A 20501-nucleotide genomic window follows, 5' to 3' on the forward strand; every position below is an offset into this window, starting at 1 on the left:
GGCACAACGGTACTTATGGAGGCGGTTTGACATGTGGAGTAAATACTACAGGCTGGTTAGAAGGCGCTTGGACCGCGGGTGGTTTGGACATCGCTGGAGACGCGAGCTTCCCAGCGCGCGGACGCTCTATCTAAAGCCGTTTAGCAAGAGTTAATGTCAAAACGATGCAATTCTTAAGAACGAGGAAGCAACCGTCATTTTATAGGTAACGTTACAGGAAATAAAAGGAGAAACCTGTGAATTGGTTTTCGGCCTCTCTGGCGTGTTTTTTTAAACGACAGAATAAACTCTGGATACGCTTCATCACGGACGCAACAAACGGGTACATTTTTGCAATTGGAGTAACGTTATTAGGCTGCTGTAGTTTTTGTTACGCCCGAGCTCAATGCTTTGTGTTCATGTTTGTAATGACACTGACAGTGCCTTCTTTTTGATTGGATTTTATAGACCATTACTGCAGTAGCACATCTTGCTCCTTGTTACTTTGCCACTACGCAATAAACCCTGACACATGAGAGTAATCTCAGGTAGATAAGAAAGAATAGATAGAGTGATAATAGTAACATATTTTGCTCGAGATAGTATTCAGGCTGTTTATGTCTATTGCTACGCTACCTGAGATCTGACCACCAGCGGTACACGTCAAGCGCTACTCTATCATCACCGCTCAACATCGAGGACTGAACATTTCAATTACCAACATGACGGATGGACCGAGACAAAGAGGGAGCGCAGCCTCAAGCACCGGACAGGATGGAGCAGGAGACGCCGGCAAAGCAGCGGGAGAGTCATCGGTGGCGTTGAAAAAGGAGATAGGTCTCGTGAGTGCCTGTGGCATTATTGTCGGTGAGTATTTCAATGTATTGTCATGTGGGCGGATGTGTTTTAAACCGATGCATGGTTAGTCGTGCACAGCTTGATTGGATAATAATGCTGAACGAGAGTCTCTCCCATACTAATCAGTCACATGAAATGGAAAAAAAGGTAATTTAAAACTGGGAAAACAAAAATAGTTGAAAATATAGGCCTACTATATATACACAAAAATATGATTACAGTGGCGTGTGTGGTGGTGTTCTGAAATGAGGGAACAAATTATTTTTTATGTTTATTCCAAAATAACAACTAAAGGCACAATTCAAACTATATATTTTTTTATTTGTCACAGATAAAGAGGTCATTTCACCAAGCTGATTGCTCACTAAAATATCCCTATAGTCTTCATGTTTTCAGTCCATTTCTAGTTTGATTCTGACATGACATAAAGGGTGTATCTAAATGGCTGAGTTGTTTACTTACTTTTTAATTCCCATTAAACGCCAAAATTTTGTTCATTCAAATCGATTTGCGAACAAGTACAAAAGCAAGAGGCTGAATTGGATTTATCGCACAATCCAATCATATCCAACCACAGCATGGTGAATGCAGTGCCTCCTCTCACCAAAATTCATTCTCAATTGGCTTTATGCCCAGCTGCACTACTTCCTGAACTTCAGCCAGCTTCTTGTTTCCTGTCTGCCATTATTGGCCAAATTGATTAATTCAGGTGTGTCTGATTATTGTTGCCATGACTACTGAGGTCAAGCACACCTGAATGAATCAATTTGGCCAATAATGGCAGACAGGAAACAAGGAGCTGGCTGAAATTCAGGAAGTAGTGCAGCTGGGCATAAAGCCCATTACCTCCCACCAAACCCACAGCATGGTTTGGGGCAGGGGTGTCAAACCCAGCCCCTACCGAGTTTAGTTCCAACCCTGCTTCAACAGACACACACTTGCAGTTTTCAAATGAGACTCAAGGACTTGATTAGTTAGTTGTTTAATTAGGGTTGAAGCTAAACTCTGCAGGGTTGTGGCCCTCCAGGAACTGAGTTTGAGACCCCTGGTTTAGGGGGTCTGTTAACTCAATGGGCTCAGGTGTAGAAAGAGAGAAGCGGACTCCTGCTGTAACTTTACCTGTGGGTATCACTGTTGGACAGTGTTGCTTTAGAAAAACAAGTGATTTATGCATTTTTTTTAATGTCGCATTTTGTTATATTTCTTTTGTTTATATGTTTCTAATATTAATTATTTTCTCATCCAGTTTTTGAGGAGGCGCCGCGTCCCTTGCTTCCCTCGAAACGTCCCGATTATTTACGCTTATGCCTGTTGTTCTGTTGATTAGTGGTCCGATAAGGTTTTTTTTAATGGTCGATACGATGTTCATTTTAGAGATAAACCAATAATCGTTTTGGCCTGTAGGCCTATTTAAGATGATTAATGGTTTATGAACAATGTTGTTGTTGTTATAAGATATTCATGCACATTATGTTTTAATTGTTGTAGTCTAAAGTTTATTTAGTTGTCATTATCGTGATAATGATCTGTAAAATAATCACTATTGTATAGGTCATATTAAAACAATGTTGATGATGTCTTATAGCCTAGTTAAATGTTTCATACCATTTAAGTATAACAAACAAGATATGCACAATCACTTTATATAAAAGAACAATTATTTTACCTAAATATTTTTACTACTAAATAGAATAGAAAATGTGCATTATCCATTAACAAGACTGTCAGCAGACTAGTAAACTCTATCAGTCGATTATTTATTTATTTATTTTTTGGTCTAGCAAACAAAAATCTATCAGTCTAGCAAACTGCAGCCATGTGCTCGTGTTCTTCAGAATAGTTTAAAATGGCTAAGCAAGAATAAAAAAATGCACATGTCTTCTTGACCCTTTTTTTTCTTTCTATTATTTTCACTTCTGTAAATCAGGGCTAAAAGACTTTAGCCCTGCAAATATAAAAGGAAGTGAAGAGAGGAAATGTGACTTATCCTTGCTCAGTGTTCATGTATTGCTTCTGACAGCATTAAAAAATTATATTTCATGTAATGATGAGAGTTATGGAAAAGTAAAACGCTCAAGATAATCACAGCCTACATTAACTGCAGCTATATGATAATCCTCTTCAGCAACTTTGATCAGGTCAGGTCACACGTTCACATGGTCTCTGTTGGCTCACGTGAACATTATTATCAGGTGATTGTCGCTTCGGATCCCTCAAAGCTTTCCTTAAGCCTTTGTACTTCATTAGATTTATCAGAATACTTTATAACTTCTGACACTCTCATCTTTATCAACCCCTTTTCTGGAACCCTTTGTGAGCTGGAAATGAAGCATGAACCTGAACGTGAACTTTCTGTGAATTTTTTTTTTTTTTTTGACTCGCTAAGACCCATTTTTGACGTTAAATATTTGGATTATGGTCTCTGGTCATCACTAGGGATTGTTAGAATGGAAACGGGTGCTAGGAACCTAGTTTTAGTGGAGTAAAGGCTGGCAGATCATCTAAATGTGCACTTAGAAGGAGATTGTATTAGGTGTAACCAGTTAGGGGCCCAAATAATTATTTAATTGCATTCCATTATTCTTTCTCAGACACTTTTTTGATCTGATACAGTCATATTAAACTTAAGTGATCGGTTAATGCTCCAGTACGATTATTAAAATCCAAGTGAAAATGCATGATGTACTTTATGGATTGATGTAGAACTGAAAACTGCAAGAGGTAATTAATATCTATAGACCTTTATTATCTGAAAGCTAAACCAGCGTTCGTATGGTATGGCTTTTTTGATGATCATACAAACGAAACATGCAATACTTAGCCTAATTCTAGAAACGTTTTGTAAATCTATCCACTTGATTATACAAAGAGTCAGGGTTGCATAACAGTTGAACCAATTTTATTTGATGAAAGGAGACATTGTTTTGTGTAAATGGCTTGCTTGATTAACACAAACTCTGATTTATTTATGTCAATTTGTAAAAGGGAAACATCTGGTTTTAAGGCTACAGACCCACAGAAACCGTTTGATCAATGGAGCCATGAAAGAAAATCAATAGGACAGTTGAAAGAGATTCGCCTCAGCAAACATGTTAGCTAGAGTAATAAAATAGAAGTACAAGTGGATGTAATATCACTGTGCAATAAATAGACAATGACTGACATGCACATGATAAGCTGATAGCAACGAGTGAACTGACTTCGAGGTAAGTCGGTTCACTGCGGCCACTTTAGCACTCTGTGCAGCTGTATTCGATGCTGGCAATTGGTGCCATCCACCTACTTAAATGGGGATAGACCTAAATTCTTAATAAAAGTGCGGTCACATTAACAAAATGGAATGGGAAAAAAAAGTCAATTGTCAATAGTGTAGCAATAAAGCACAGCTCACAAATAAGTCACTTTTAAACCAAGCAGCTTTCTGTTTGCAGCGAATGAATGAGCTCGTGTGACCAACGTAAAACCATTTGCAAATATTTGTGGGGAAATTATATTTCGGCCCCATGTGAAATTGTTCAGATTGCATGTCATATTGAAACCACTTTATTTTGGTAAAAATTAGCCAAACAACAGTAAATGTGATCACATCTTAATGTGTCAATTCTGACAACAATACTATCAAAATTTTTACTTTTTATTTTAAATCACTCTACAAATGTTTGTTTTTTTATGGCTGATACAGCTAATAAAAAAATGTTTTTTTATGGGTGGTACAGCTAAAGTGCAGTACAGTAAAAAAAGGAAAAAAAAAACAGACAATGCCTTATCTAAAAGCTAACTGGCACTTTGAATATAAAGGTGGGACTTTTCTGTTGCCTTTCCATCTGTGTGTTTGAGATTAGCATAGATTAGATCAATGTAGATTGACAAACTACGGTAGAATGTTAAATCAGGGATTGCTGCTGTGTTGCCTGTGATGTTTGTGCACACACAAAAGGGAAGCAAGAGGATGCAGTATGAAAAGGAAATCCATCTGGATTTTTTCCTCTGTAGTCAGCAAGACCTCGTATGGCGTAAAACCTGTTGATGTTCATAATTCCTGGCTGGTTTCCTTATAGTCAATTAATACACAAGCTGGCTGAAACCAGATCAATCCCTACATGCTTTAGCAATAGTAAAAGGTACCTTTGATTGTATAAAGTTGTGCAACTTGTACTTTGAGGTCATGAGACATGCTGAAGTTTGTGATAATCATATCTCGACAGGGCTTTTTTAAAGCAGAGATTTAGGGAGATAAGTGAAGTGGGAGAACAACCAGAGATATAAGATGAATCCTCAGCTGTCATGAAGGTTTATGGATTTTTTTTGTGTGTGTGTGTGTGTGAATAGCCTACATGGCAGCCGTGGCTACTGAGAAGTCTGATTACTTGTTTACACAGTGCCAATGTGTAACAGACAATTGTATTAGAGCCCGACCGATAAAGGATTTTGAAGGCCGATACCGATACAAGTATTTTTGAGTTTTAAAATCCGATATATCAGCCGATATTTTATTTATTTTTTTTTATTTTTTTTTAAACTGGAGATGATTAGTCACAAATTTTGTCATGCATATTTGAGTTAAGAGAACTGATGGGGATGTTCTTTTAATTGTTATTCAAGCAATGTATGTATCGTGACCAACTCAACGAGTGTTGCCAACAGGAACGGTGTAGAGTGCCCTCTGGTGGACAAACTATACAACTCCAACACTCATGACATGGTTCAAGCGTGTTTCGTCTGTTTTTATTTTATATTTGAGATATTCATTTATCGGCCATTATAACTGCCGATACCGATAGTTTGGAAAATGCCTAATATCGGCCGATAATATCGGTCTGCCGATATATCCGTCTGGCTCTAATTTGTATCCAAAGTGATTCACAGAACATAATTGCAGTGATGGTTCGACAGGAAAACATGGACTAGTTGACTTACTGATGGGAACAGATGTAATTGGCTCAATAATTGACTCCGGCTCATGCATTGCTAACCTGAATTTTCCACAATCACTCCACAATCTGCCTCCCACTTGTACAGTAATATCATCATTTTCTGCTTCAGAAAGCCTTTACCTTTGTCCATTTTGCCTAAATCACATTAGTGTCTTCCTCCATGAAGGAGCCTTGATACAGCTTGCTTTGATTTGACATCCCTCTGGATTATTGCAATCTTCACAGGGCTTTGGTGGAAAAACACTTTTTGTAGTAAAGTGGTGTGTGTGTGCTTACCAACGGAATAGTTTAGTAGATCTAAATGATATATTCTTTGAGATCTACGGTTGTTTTGTTGCAAAAATGGTGGTTTACAAGTTATGGATGGGTTCGTTGATATTGTGTGAATTAATGGAGACATGACCTAATGCGTGCGCTGAAATCAACCATTGAAAATCGTTACAAATAATTGCAACAATGGCTTAGATAAGTAAAATTAGATTTGAGAAAAATTCACACCTGGTTTGATATTTTCGTATTTTACATGTGTAACATAAATGTCCAAGTACTTTTTTGGAGCCAATATGTGAATTACAAACACGCATATCACACAGTGGTGGTGCACTATACTGCCCTAAGTGCACACATTGCAAATACACACTCCCTCATATATTTGCTTTGTGTACTCACTCCATTAGTCACGCTGAATACTAACTCGGCAAATATGCTTTCTCTCTTTCTTGGTTCTCCCTTCTTCTTTCTCTGCCACACTGACATTTTAATTTACGTTTGATTCATACACGTCATGCTTGATTCATACACGTCATGCTTCATGTCATGCTTTTTTTTTTCTATACCGCCCCTTTTCTCTTTGCCACTGTCATACGTTTCGATAAATATTATTGGATATTTATCAGTCAAAATTGGAAATCTATCCACTTTATTTGTGCTTGTTGTAACAATGCTAGTTTGTAGCACAAATAGTTTTACCATTTACTGCACTTTCTTATTCTTATAGTTCTTTACCTTTTAGCGGGTAATTAATCCGAAGTCTCACACATTCACAGAAAGTAGAGTATAGCTTACTTCCGCATTGGAAACAAGGTAGATAGATTTCTGTCTATTTTAAACAATTTGGATAGATCAAGACATTCTCTTGAATCTTTAATAGTGCGAGTTGGAGTGAATTTCTGTGTGCACATAATGATAGTTTTTAGTATGTATTAATTCTTTTTTTCTAACAAAGTAGTTAACGCCTAAAGAGATATCGGCTACACTTTCAAAATATGTAATGTAAGTCCATAATGCATTTCTGACCAATCTAAAATCTCTTTAAATCCTTTACTTAGGATAAAGTCGGTTTCATTCATTTCATTTTAAATTGGAGCACTTTAGTAGATTAATTCAGACATTGATTTAAGGCTTAGGCTATATGACGCATTGGTGTGACAGCTCCACCTTCTTTCTGACCTGCTTTCTACATTAATGCACAATTCTAAACTAATACCCAACCCATCTGTTTTCTCTTTTACAGGTAATATCATCGGCTCTGGAATCTTTGTTAGTCCAAAGGGAGTGTTGGAAAATGCCAGTTCAGTGGGCCTGGCTCTCATCGTATGGATCATCACAGGCATTATAACAGCGATTGGAGCACTCTGCTATGCTGAGCTGGGTGTCACAATCCCCAAATCTGGAGGCGACTACTCTTATGTCAAGGACATCTTCGGAGGACTGGCAGGGTGAGGCTTTCAGCCACACATTAGTTTTAATAATACTTCCAGAGAATAGACTGCTTATCAATCAAAGTCCATATCATTTGTAAAAGTAGGTGACCTAATTATTGGAAATGCAGAACTTAGCGTGATAGGATGTTTTAACATAAATGTAAGTCAGCGATTCAACAAACCTGAAGAAAATAATGGAAAATAATAAACATTTCTCGCTCCACAGGAATCAGTGGAATTTTTTTTTTTGTCAAAACACTCATGTCAATACCGTGCAACAATTTACTGGGACTGTAAACGACATTACCTTTCATTTTGTGGTAATTAGCTTGTTAAAGGTGCTAGCATTGTTGCTATCTGGTGAAGTAGTTCTAGCTATGATTTAACATTTCTTAATCCACTAATATGTACTCAGCGGTCAATCAAATCTTTTAGCATTGGCTTTATTTTACATGCCAACAAACTTTGCTTTGCACAGTGACTGCTCTAATTAATAATACTGCCAGAGGACAACCATTAGCTGGTCATTCCCTCATGCCATTCATCTCACTCCAAACAAATGATGGCAATAAATAATCTTGTTTACACAAATTGAGTCCATCCTTAGAAAAAAGACTGTTCTGCAAATAATACAATGTGGATCACTAGCTAAAAAAAGAACTATGGTATTAACACGATACTTAGTGTTTTTGGAGAAAGTTATCAAAATACCACTGTATTACCATCTTTTGAGTACTTTTTGGTTGGAAGCATTATAACTTTTTTGAATGTTTATATGCTACAGGTTTCTGCGGTTGTGGATTGCTGTGTTGGTGATCTATCCCACTAACCAGGCAGTTATCGCCCTTACCTTCTCCAACTACGTCCTGCAGCCTCTGTTCCCCACCTGCTTCCCCCCAGAGAATGGTCTGCGTCTGCTCGCTGCCATCTGCTTGTGTGAGTACCAGAAGGAAAAACAGATATATCAATGGCTTATTATCATTTAGGGATTGTTGCGACTGACATGAAAAGCTACACACTCCATCAAGGGTTAGAACCTAGAAGAACTGTTGCCAAACATATAACATGTTAGAAATATAATAATCACTGCAATAATGATCTTAATCATTTGCCTATTTAAATCCAAACAGTGACTATTTTTGACCAGGCAGTGTGTGTATTTTATGTATATATACATACATACAGTGACAGCGAGAAAATGGTAGAAAAAAAGAGAAAAGGTTAAGATAGCAAAAACAAGGGAAGGAAAGTGAGAGCTGTTAAATTGTACATGCTAAACCATTATCATATGTAAGATGGGGTATGGACAGACACAAAAATATTTTAAGGTTATCTGAATGTTTTGAACAAACCTGTATATTTTGTAGACTGTTTTTCACAAATGTTATAACAACTTTCACAATCACTATTTCCACATCTGCTTGTGATTCACTTCTGAACACTTCTGTATATTTTAGACATTTTTCTCTGCACATGGACAAATTGTAGCTGGGAATGGATACTTCATTACAGCCTCTTATGTTTGACCATAAGGGCAAATCACGCTCAAGTGAAAGAACCTTGAAGGCCAAATCTAGAGAGACAGTGTTTTGGGACTGATGTGTGACTGAAGAAGACCGAGGGGTCATAACCTGGGAGAGGGAACAGAAAGGTTGTGGGAAAATATGGGGAGGATAGAAAAGGATGAAAGTAAAAGAGAGAGGGATATGTGAAGATGGATGGAATGATGTTTTTCATGGCATCAAGAAGCCTTGAGCGTGGGCTTTCTGCAAACTTCACGCTGGAGCTACAAATACTGCAAGTTGTATGTAGACAGGCAAACAACAGAGACCCTAAGAAAAAAGAAAGAGGTCAAGAAGAGAGGATATTAGGTGATATCTCACCTTATTTTGATATCGCAACTGTAAAGTTTCAATTTAAATCCAACCTTATAAGTTATTTAGTTTAATTACTATTAGATATATTAATAATATTTCAGCATTATTTTCTTTTTATGGAGAAAATCTGAGCCATAATTAGCTACTTAACTGCAACAAATACTAGCTCTTTGTCCATTTCGCAGGGTAAAGGTGATGATACACAGGGCAACTTTTTGAGCAATGTTGCCGTCAACGGGCAACCAGATGCGACACAGGGCCCACGACTGACCTAAATTATCCAGAATTTACTGCCCATTTTCAATGGGAAAGTTACCCAAGCAACAATCGCTCAAAAATATTGCTCAAAAAGTAGCCCTATGTATCATCACCTTAACAGAGCTGAGCCAGCATTCATGGTGTGCTTTTAATACTTAAACTCTATATACTTAATACTTAAAGTTCTGAAACTCTAAAAAGTGACTATCAAGACCAAAATGTTCTGATTAGCTGAAGTTGAAGGTTGTTTTTTTAACTTAAAGGAGCATTTCGGAAGTTGTGAAATTTCTTACCGTTACTGACACCAGTGGCCGTAGGAGAAACTGCAGCCAGTCTCATGCTCAATCTTGGTGCGCACACTCACACGCTCGTTGGCCGCACTAGATAAGGCTTTTTTTCTTTTTTTAAACTTACGAGGAGTTTACATGAGTGTCTGGATTGACTGGAGGCTGGTCGCTTCTTTCCGTTCGCAGAGTCCATTTAAAAACACTACTGCTAGCGATTGCCTGCTGCTTACTAATGGCTGCAGTACGGATGTAAGCCCAAGTAGACGAGAACACGCATGATGTCACATTTTGTGAATTTTGATGCCAATTCGGACCCATCTCCTCCACACACTATTGAGCCTACAGGCTGATAGAGGCAACTGTGGTGGACGGTCAAGGTGTCAGTCTTTCTATTACATTATGGTTGGCTCATAAATGTACAAATGAAGACTCTATCTTCAAGTTTTTTTAAGTAAAAACCTAAACTCAGCCTCGTTAACAGATGTTCTCAAGCAGCACTAAAGCTTTTTTTTTTTTGCTTCTTTAGCTTTGCTTTTGTTTTGTTTAGAAAACCACAGGAAGTAATTGAAAGGGCAAAAGTGGACACTATGGCACAGTTTTACTTTACACAATGTCCCAGTTCTTGTACTCAACCCTTTTGTATCCTTTATGTCTTTTCTTCTAAAACCACTACTGCAATTCTGAGAAACGTTTTTTTTTTCTAAGTGTGTGCATGGCTCTGGGTCCGAACCTAATTTGTTGCCTTAGTAGGTAGCATTTTAATGGAACACAGTGACACGAACAGTTGTCAGAATAACTGCTGCCATTTAAGATGCCTTCTCATGGCCAAATATTAGCAGCATTGCATGTACATTTTTCAGAGAAGACAATCTCATAAGGTATTAGTTATGTCCCAAATTGTGTACTTACTCTGTGCACTATGTACTCTACTCTCTACTGTTATTTGCTCATCCTTAGTCTGATAGCCCCTTCTGCTACATTAGGAAAGCTATGACAGATTGTATGAAGTGACCAAGATTTCAAACTTAGTTTTTTCATTGATCATCAGGGTATTTTAAACGCACTTTTTTCTTTTTTAAAAATTTCTGTGTAAACATACTAATACCATTTATTCAATAAAATTGCATAGAAAGTATGATTGATAGAAAATGATTGATTATTCATATAATTTTTACAATTTTTGTAACTTACTTAAAAGGTTCAATCTTCTTAAAAATGTACTATTTTACCAAAAATGTTATGTGCTTGAGCGCATTTGAGTATCACATGGTTAGCTTAGCAAAATGCTAACTCCATTGAAATAAATGTTGTTGTTTTTTTGTGGGCTATGGGCTCTATGCACGGCGGTATTTCCGGTGAAGCATTAGGGATGCTCGATAACTTCCGCCGATCGTAGAGTCCAATGCAATACCGAGAATTTATATTGAATTTTATACTCCATGGTTATACTAAAGAAACGTTAGTCACAAAAACAGATAAAACAGACACCCCTCGTTGTGTTTATGCTTCTTTTTAAAATTATATTAAATAAATATAACTATATATACAATTACATCTAAACGTATGTACGTTTCATTTCAAAGACTGGAGGACAGTACATTTTGAAGACTCTGCCATAATCCCGTTTTCCTCGGTTTTCCTCCGCTTTAATCTCCACAACCGGAAATGGACGAGCATCCTTGCATCAAATGCGGAATTTATGCGTGCATATAGCCCATTTGTGCCTTGAATCAATTATTTATTCCATTTTAATTAATCACGCTGCCTATGCAAGCAGTAAAGTGCAAAACAGAATCCGTTTTAGAACAGATCCCATGAGTATTGTTTTTAACAGGCTGTTGAATGTTAGAAAAAAAAATAGTTTAGCACATGATTATGCATGCATAAAGTCTTAAGATATCAAGGGGATAAAATGGAAGGTTAAATGAGTAACTCTGACCTCGGTGTGCGTGACCGACACTGTAATCGGCTTATGGTGGTAAGATTCCTGTTGTCATAGGAATGTTTTCTGCATTCTTGCATTAGCATGATGTACTATGTAGATTTCACTACCTGTTTATTTTTCCATTCCAAAGTGGTTTCACAAACAAACACCACCCTCTAAGGCGTCCTCTCCAGTCGACTTCCCAGACTGCTCTGCCCTCAAGACACGACTGCACTTAGTTAGAAGCATGTCTTTGCTCTGTACAGTGAGGCAGTGCCCTTTTTCTTACACGGAGATAAGACATGAGCCTCCATATATCTCCTCGCCCAAAGCCATGTTGTGTTTGGTTTTTTACTGCATTCTCTTCACATTATTTGACAGGTTGTCAGTGTGCACTGTCAGACTATTTGTGTTGCTTTCGCCACAAACAGTAATTGCCATGGACTTTGTGTAACAAAACACCTTACCACGCCTAATATCAGTTGACTTGCATTGTATTCTTGTGACTAGATGCTGCTCCACCTCTAAGTAGTTTAATTCTAAATAAGTGCCAAAAACATTCTGTGAATTTGGCACATTGACCTTCTCAAATCACACCCAGTTCACACTAGATTTGAATGCAATTCCTCTTTTGTTTAACCGTCTGTTGAGGTGAGTGCTTTGATTTGCTGCTTGTCTACAAGTACACACAAGTAGTATTTGAATTAAAGGGGATAAAGCTGAACCCCGAAGTGCACATCACGAGGCGGCATTTTTGCATGTCTTGCAAGTTCTCAAAATGCATGAGTCAAGACTCAAAGTTTACTTGCATGCCCCTCCGATTTTATGACCAAATATGTCTGTCACATGCCATCAGACAACTGTGTGCATGTGACTATGAGGGCTATTTAGCACATTGACTTTTTCAACATGTGTTTTCATCTGGTTACAATGTTCATTTAAAAAAAAAAAAAATCTTGTAGCTTTTTGTTGTAATGTTCATTTAAATAATTCTCCAGTCTGTCAAATGATTTCTTAAAAGTACAAATATTCCATGTAATCTTTCAAATCATATGTGGTAAAAAATATATATACATCACACAGGCTGTCAATGCTTGAAATTTTCCTGTAACATCTTGCTGACAATGCCACATTAGATTCATAAAAGAGAATAAACATACTAAGTTGCTTTGAATAAAAATCTGCCATATCAATATAAATGCAAAATATCATATCCTATTATAATTCGTCTGTACTGACTTTTTAAACCTAATTTCACCTGCCTATCTGTTTCCGATGTTTCAGCACATTCAAATGTTGGTATACCTGAAGGCCTATTTCCAGCTTGTCATTTGTATGTCTGATTAATTCCTCATAGCTGAAAGCATTATTTTATAATTCTTTGGCATACTAGCCTTTTCAAACAGCAGGGAGCCATTAATCTCACTAAAGGCTCATAGTGTGTATGTTGTGTGTGTGTGTGTGTGTGTGTTTGTGTGTGACCAGCCTTGTAACCTCAATGTCTGTGTGTTTCAGTGCTGCTGACATGGGTGAATTGTGCCAGCGTGCGTTGGGCAACACGGGTACAGGATGTCTTCACTGCAGGGAAACTTCTGGCCCTCATTCTCATTATCATCATGGGTTTTGTACAAATCTGCAAGGGTAAGTACCATATGTCTATGTGTGTGCATACTATATATTATTGGTTATTCAAGAAGGTCTGTGCTAAATAAAGCTGTGTGTGTGTGTGCAGCTACGTGCAGTGCTTGTTCTTGTCCATGCAGCTCCGTAAAATCTTCAGAAAAACTGAAAGCACAGCACTTTCCTTCTTTTCCTTGTTGTCTCAGCAGAAGTCACTGGGTTCAAATCCTCTAATAAAGAATAACACAGATAATGCAGTTTTAACAACTGCTGTGTCAGAGAGGATTAAATAATGATCACACTCCCGACGGCCTGTTAGCTCAGACACTGACCTGATAATATGAGAGTGACAGATGTGATTCCATCATGCAGAAGATTTTAAAAAGACTGGATTTAGGCTTGTTGGCAATGGCTGCTCTTTATTGTAGGGTCTTCAGGGTCATGTATGCTCTCAAAAAAAGTTTAGAGAGAACATGTGACCCAAAGACCTGACCCTAGAATTGTGTTATTAATACTATGGCTTAGGGAGCAAAAAGATTGTAGGTTCAGGAAATCCAGTCAAAACCAGTTTATGGTGGTAGTTGTATTTTGGAACATGGTTGTTGGTCTCTTAACTGGTTCAGGCTGCCTTTGGTGGGAAGGCAGCCTGAACCGATATGTATCCTTGTTTTCGCATGGGTCCGGTTGCAGTCACTTTTTTTTCTGTAGCCACTCTGATGTCCGAACAAAGTCTTTTGCATTTTACAGCAGTTGAAGCTGTTGTCACTGGTGATTGTCGTTTGAACCTTTCTGCATCCACCATCAAATTGATAAGTTTGATTATATCAAGTGCAATGAGAAAAGGCTATAAATCTCCACCTCCAACATCCGCACACGCAATATAGCCTACTAGCCGGCACACCTTCTTTATGTGTACAGACGTAATGACGCAAAGACATGCTCGAATCTCCCGTGGAAATACACCAGTATCACTGAAATTAAAAACATTATTACAAGCTCACCGCTTTAAATCGAGCTAAGGCAAGCAGAGTTTTGAACACTGGCTGGTTATGTATTTTCTCAAATATATATTTTGGATAATTTTTAACCTAAAAAACCTACGGACTGCAGCTTTAAGATCACAATTTTGGTCCTTGACCAGGGAACTTGACCATCCATTGCTTAAGAGGAGCTGTGATTACTTTAAGCTGTTCTGAGTGAAAGCGTTTGCTAAAGGTTAACTAACTAGCTAATAAACAAGAGACATTTTAAAATCATTTTCCCTTTGATGTTTGATAACTATTGTACACTTTTTTTTCTTTTTTTTTTCTCTCTCTCCAGGCGAATATTACTGGTTGGAGCCGGCCAATGCTTTCGAGCCGTTTCAAGACTATGATGTTGGTTTGATTGCACTGGCATTTCTACAGGGGTCGTTCGCCTACGGTGGCTGGAATTTCCTCAATTATGTCACAGAGGAACTCGTCGACCCCTATGTGTAAGCCAATTTTCATCTTAAGAGCTCACAGTAATTCAATACGGTGTTCTCAGTATTTAATTAGTATCAATTGTTATTAGTGTAAATTAAATATACAGTTGTAATATCCAGCAAACAACCACATAAAGGCTCAATATAGTCAGAATGGTCAGCAGTATATCAGTATAAAGAGCCAAAAGAATCACTGTATAATTTTACACAATGCCCTGAGAAGGGGAACTGGAATCTGCCTCAAACTGACTGAAAAGTAGTAGGTGGTTGGTTGGCTAAAATAATTCAATGTATTACTTCTGTTCTGACTGAACACTTCTTTCCCTCTTTTTTGTTTTTATATTTTTCCATACAGAAACCTCCCCCGTGCTATCTTCATCTCCATTCCCCTCGTGACTTTTGTCTATGTTTTTGCTAACATTGCCTACGTCACTGCCATGAGCCCTCAGGAGCTGCTGGCTTCCAATGCTGTAGCTGTGGTGAGTGTTCATTCATCGCAGTCGGACTGATTGTTTTGCTTTATGCAGGAGATTCTTTGGCATATCTAACCAAGTATCGATATTTAAAGTTCTTTAAATGATACTTGGATTGAGCTCTTGATGCCTGCCTGTGTACCATTCAAATAGATATATCAGACTCCAGAATCTTCTGCATTCAGTTCTAAAGACTTTCTTAATGAAACAGCACAGATATTATGGACATGAAAATGCATGTTTTCTATCAACGTCCTCTTTTTCTCTGCTTGTCTCTCTTTTCTCTCCTTCACCACTCTGTTGCTTTCTCACAGACGTTTGGTGAGAAGCTGTTAGGAGTGATGTCATGGATCATGCCCATCTCTGTGGCCTTGTCCACATTTGGGGGGGTCAACGGCTCCCTCTTCACCTCCTCTCGGTCAGTCCCTCCCTTCATCCATGCATCCATCCATCCATCCATCCATCCATCCATCATTTATACACAAGTATCTATCTATCTATCTATCTATCTATCTATCTATCTATCTATCTAAATTCTATGATCTATCTATCTAAATTCTATGTTCTATCTATCTATCTGTCTATCTATCGTTCGTTCGTTCGTTCGTTTGTTGTATCGTTCTGTCGGTGTGCGTCTTCACATATTCCCCTCTACTGAATATATTGTCATTGTAAATAACAGTAGCCCTGGACTGTCCTCATGTTGTTTAGGCTGTTCTTTGCGGGTGCACGTGAAGGCCATCTCCCTAGTCTGCTGGCTATGATTCATGTGAAGCGCTGCACCCCAATTCCAGCTCTGCTCTTTACTGTGAGTATCATAAACAGTATAATATACCTCTCTCTCTCCCTTTAAGTGTGTCTTTATAACTCACGCTCACATTTGTTGCACATCCTTTAAATCTGCTGGACGGTTGCTGAATTTAGGAATGACTTGTTCTTTTGTTGATTTTATGGCCTGCATTCTTCCGTAGTCCCAGTATGAATGGTCTTTATGATAATGTGATGGTATCGGACAGTTCTTATACATATGCCAAACATCTCTCTCTTGCTTTCCCGCAGTGCATCTCAACGATTCTGATGCTGTGCACCAGTGACATGTACACACTCATAAACTATGTGGGTTTCATCAACTACCTCTTCTATGGTGTCACTGTTGCCGGGCAGATTGTGCTTCGGATTAAACAACCAGATATGTACCGGCCAATTAAAGTAAGTCTGAAGAATTTATGAAACCCAGTGTTAAATTTTATGTTATGTTGAACAGAAGTATTTTATGCTAATTTTGAATTTAATTGTTAAAAAACATTACCAGTATGAAAATCGGTGATCTCAGTAGTTGTTGATTTTTTTTTTTTTTTTTTTTTTTTAACTGGTAACTTGCCATCTGTTATATATCAAGTATTCTGTTCAGCTAATTTGCTATAAGCTTTGAATCATGATGTGCTTGTCCAGTTCTAGTTACTCCCTACATACCTCCTTAAAACTTAAGACACATTGTTACTATTTGCTGCTAACGTAACTTCTCCAACTGCCAGATCAGTCTGGTGTGGCCTGTCATCTACCTGCTGTTCTGGGCCTTCCTGCTGATCTTCTCTCTGTACTCGGAGCCTGTGGTGTGTGGCATTGGCTTGGCCATCATGCTTACTGGTGTCCCTGTCTATTTCTTGGGCGTCTACTGGGAAAACAAGCCCCAGTGTTTCAATACATTTGTTGGTAAGTGGAATAACGTTCACAGATATGTGGGGCTTAACGATGACATCACTTCTCTGTGTTAGGTCTGATTAGAGACAATGTATCTCACACATTAGGGCTGGGAACTGAGAACCTATTATATTAACACTACTAATCAAAAGTTTGGTAAAGAAATTAATACTTTTATTCAGCAAGGATGTATTAAATTGATTAAAAGTAAAATGTTTCTGGATGGGATACAGTATATCAATTTTAACTGTACAAATCAACACATTAGTCAATGTGGGATATTGATTGCAAGAGACTGGACAGGATTAAGAGTTACGCTTTTACTGTAGAATGTCACTGCGATTTAAAAAAATAAAAAAATACAAGACTATATGCATTCACTGTATATATGTATGCATGTTTGCGTGATATGGTATATATATATGTATAAAGTGTAAGTATACAGATGTAATGTGGAGGTTGATCAAATAGTTTTGAGAATTTCACAATTGTGATGTGAGAAATTGTTCCCTGCTCACCAACATTAGAATGATTTCTGAAGGATTTTAGAAATGACTGGCTTGGAGGGCATACGATTCTTCTTTCAGAAAGACACCTTAAATGAAATGATTCTCTTTATGTTCTCAGACAAAATGACATACCTGGGTCAGAAGTTTTGTGTAGTGGTCTACCCAATGGAGCAAAAGAAAGAGGAAGCGTCTGGAGATGAGATAGAAATGAAGGAACAGACGGTTCCACTGTCAGCAGAAGATGAGGAGACACCAAAATCAGCTGACTGCTAAACAGACACATGGAGACACACTCATTCTCTCACATAAGTGAGACTTATTCGGATATAGACACTGGAAATCAAACTCAGATTTTTTTCACATGCCACTATATTTTGCCTTTTCATAAAGAGGGGGTTGCACTGGAGTGTAAGTGGCTAAGCTCAGGAGAGAGAAATGAACAAAGACTAGCTGCTCCACAGGTCATGTGGTTCTGCTGTAGTGGTCTTAGAAAATGCTCTACAGTCTCTCAGCAGCCGCTTTCTACTCCACCGACTGTGCAAAAGAATTACAACACTAAAATGAGAGATTACATAAAGCTCTAAAGGGTCAAGGGCATTTTTAAAGAACTTTCTGAAACATTTTCTATGAGAAATCAGGAAATTTGAATTCCATTCTGTAAATTACAGTTTATAATAAAAATGCCAATCTACATCATGGCTTACTCTGATATGGCTGGGTTCATTTTATTTATTTATTTATTACCGAGTACATTCTAATGTTCTAATTCTTACCCCCTCTTTATTTTTATTTTTTCAGTTCAGGTCTCTGTCGTAACACACACTAAAATAGTTTTTTATAAGCCAAAGCTGTATTTTAATTCGACATATTATCATTTCACGTGTATTTCATCAAACCGAAATACTCAGAAGCATTTCTTTTTATATATATATATCGATATTTTTTATTGTCTTATTCTAATCATATTCCTTTGTATTATACAATTATGATTATTCTTTTCTCTTTCCTAAAGGAAAGCCCTGGGACCTTTTTTTAATCATCATATTTTTAAGGCATAAATTTAAGAACCAATTGTGGTGGTTCAGAGTAGTTTTCTTTCTGATTACTCTGGCCCTGATGCAATTCAAGCTCTTTTATTTGCCTTAACTTTTATGTTAACTGTATAAAGTTATTATCGCTGTTAAAGAGTATTTTGCTTTCTGATATTTTTAAAGATAAAAACTGTTTAATGAAAACTTGACAAGATGGCATTGTAAAGTTAAGTGTTGCAACAGTATATTCATTCTGTGTGGACTTTAGATAATACGGCATGATGCCATTGGATTTACTGCCACAGTCATAAATTCACTTTCCCACAGTTGAATTATTAAGAAAGTTTACACACGGATGCAGATTCAAAATGGCGGAGTGGTTTGGTTATATGAAAGAAAGAAAGAAATTAGTGGCGCATAACTAGTGTTTGTGATGTAGCTGAAAGCCTTTGAGAATGTACTAGTTCTATAGTTTTGGTCCTGTCATTTATTATGTGAATATATATAAAAAAAACTTGAAATCAATTATGTGAGAAGAGCTTGTTAAATCAGTCATGTAATGCACAATATATGTAATTGTGTAGATGTTAATGTAGGTGCAATACAAGGGACTAGATTCAATCGATCAAGCTAACAAACCTATGATTTATTCATAGTCTGAATAATTACATTAATAATATACTAAATAATTAAACTACACACCAAAATGAAACAAGCTTTAAAGATAATTAATTTCCGTTAAAAAAAAAAACATTAACATGTGTAGTAAAGCTCATTTCAAGAATACATTGATTAAAGTGTTCAGTACTGAATGTATGTATGCCACTTGTCCATACAAACATACAAGGCTTTTTAGTGGTCACAGGGTTTGTTCATTGTGCCTCTGTGTTGATGTCACACCTATACCAACTTGTAAAGCTTATGGAAAGTGCCAATTGTTCTTTGTTGTATTTTTTTTGTGCAGATCTGTAATGTATAGGTGCTGTATAAAAAGCAATAGAATATATAGATCACAGTGTAAGTCATAGCACATCCATTTTGCATGAGCTTAACCCCCTACATTCCTTAGAGACTAGTATCAAATCTATAACCTTCGCACTTACACAATAAACACTGCCTTAGGTTCCACTGTAGTCACGCGGTGGCGATACCTGTCATTATCAATGAATCAAAGACTGCGTAAACTTGGATGTATGTATCGAGCGTCTTTGGTTCTAGCAATGCTGCTCCTGAGCTGTGTCTCAGTATTCAGCACTGTATGCTGTGTGATAACCACAAACGCAATGTATATTTTATATGGAACATGCGACTTTGATTGTGCTGAAACATAAACTTTCCTATCCACACACGCATATGCGATTACCAAAAGCCATGCAAAATGATTTCTGTTCATTTTTTTTCTTCACTTAGGTATTTGATTGTCACAATCAGTAACACGATTGATGTCAACATTTTTAATCTCCTTGTCACAACAATATAAATCAACAAGAGAATGATTTTTATAGATTATATTAAGATATGTACAGTCTAAAACGATTAAAAAAAACCCATCACGCTCAGATTGCCGCTTACACATAACGGTTTGAACCAGAGTCTTCTTGTTTACTGTAGGTTTTGTATTTGTTTGAACAGTATGTATTGAAATATGAATAAATCTATATGCTGAACCAAAGAAGACTTGTGCTTTTCTAGGCTTTAAAAAAAACGTGCAGCACTGCCATCTACTGTAGGAAGATTATACTCATCTTGTTCAATAGTTTCAAAGGATTTTCAACTCATTTGCAGATGACGTATTGATTCAAGTCAAGTCACATTTATTTATATAGCGCTTTTCACAATACAGATTGTATCAAAGCACCACATGGGTTCATTAGTTTTTTTT

General features: G+C 37.3%; 1 protein-coding gene across 1 annotated transcript; it reads left to right on the top strand.

Annotated features, from left to right (window-relative positions):
* slc7a8a (solute carrier family 7 member 8a) lies at window positions 1-20294 on the top strand. Its single transcript, XM_039683775.2, has 11 exons — window positions 1-846; window positions 7285-7489; window positions 8259-8410; window positions 13336-13461; window positions 14761-14914; window positions 15261-15384; window positions 15693-15796; window positions 16090-16186; window positions 16438-16587; window positions 16914-17091; window positions 17707-20294. Exons 1-11 carry the CDS (start codon window positions 702-704, stop codon window positions 17859-17861), a joined length of 1590 nt encoding a protein of 529 aa, XP_039539709.2. The 5' UTR covers window positions 1-701; the 3' UTR covers window positions 17862-20294.
* Window positions 20295-20501: the final 207 nt, after the last annotated feature.

Source organism: Pimephales promelas, chromosome 1 (genome assembly GCF_988280905.1).
Source record: "Pimephales promelas chromosome 1, fPimPro1.hap1.1, whole genome shotgun sequence".
Classification (NCBI taxonomy): Eukaryota; Metazoa; Chordata; class Actinopteri; order Cypriniformes; family Leuciscidae; genus Pimephales; species Pimephales promelas.

What these genes read in the sequence shown, in the direction of transcription:
- slc7a8a (XM_039683775.2), top strand. Translation starts at nt 702, where the DNA reads ATGACGGATGGACCGAGACAAAGAGGGAGCGCAGCCTCAAGCACCGGA. An exon ending in GCTCGCTGCCATCTGCTTGT is followed by an intron (nt 8,411 to 13,335) that starts GTGAGTACCAGA and finishes TGTGTGTTTCAG; the next exon opens with TGCTGCTGACATGGGTGAAT. An exon ending in GTGTTTCAATACATTTGTTG is followed by an intron (nt 17,092 to 17,706) that starts GTAAGTGGAATA and finishes TTATGTTCTCAG; the next exon opens with ACAAAATGACATACCTGGGT.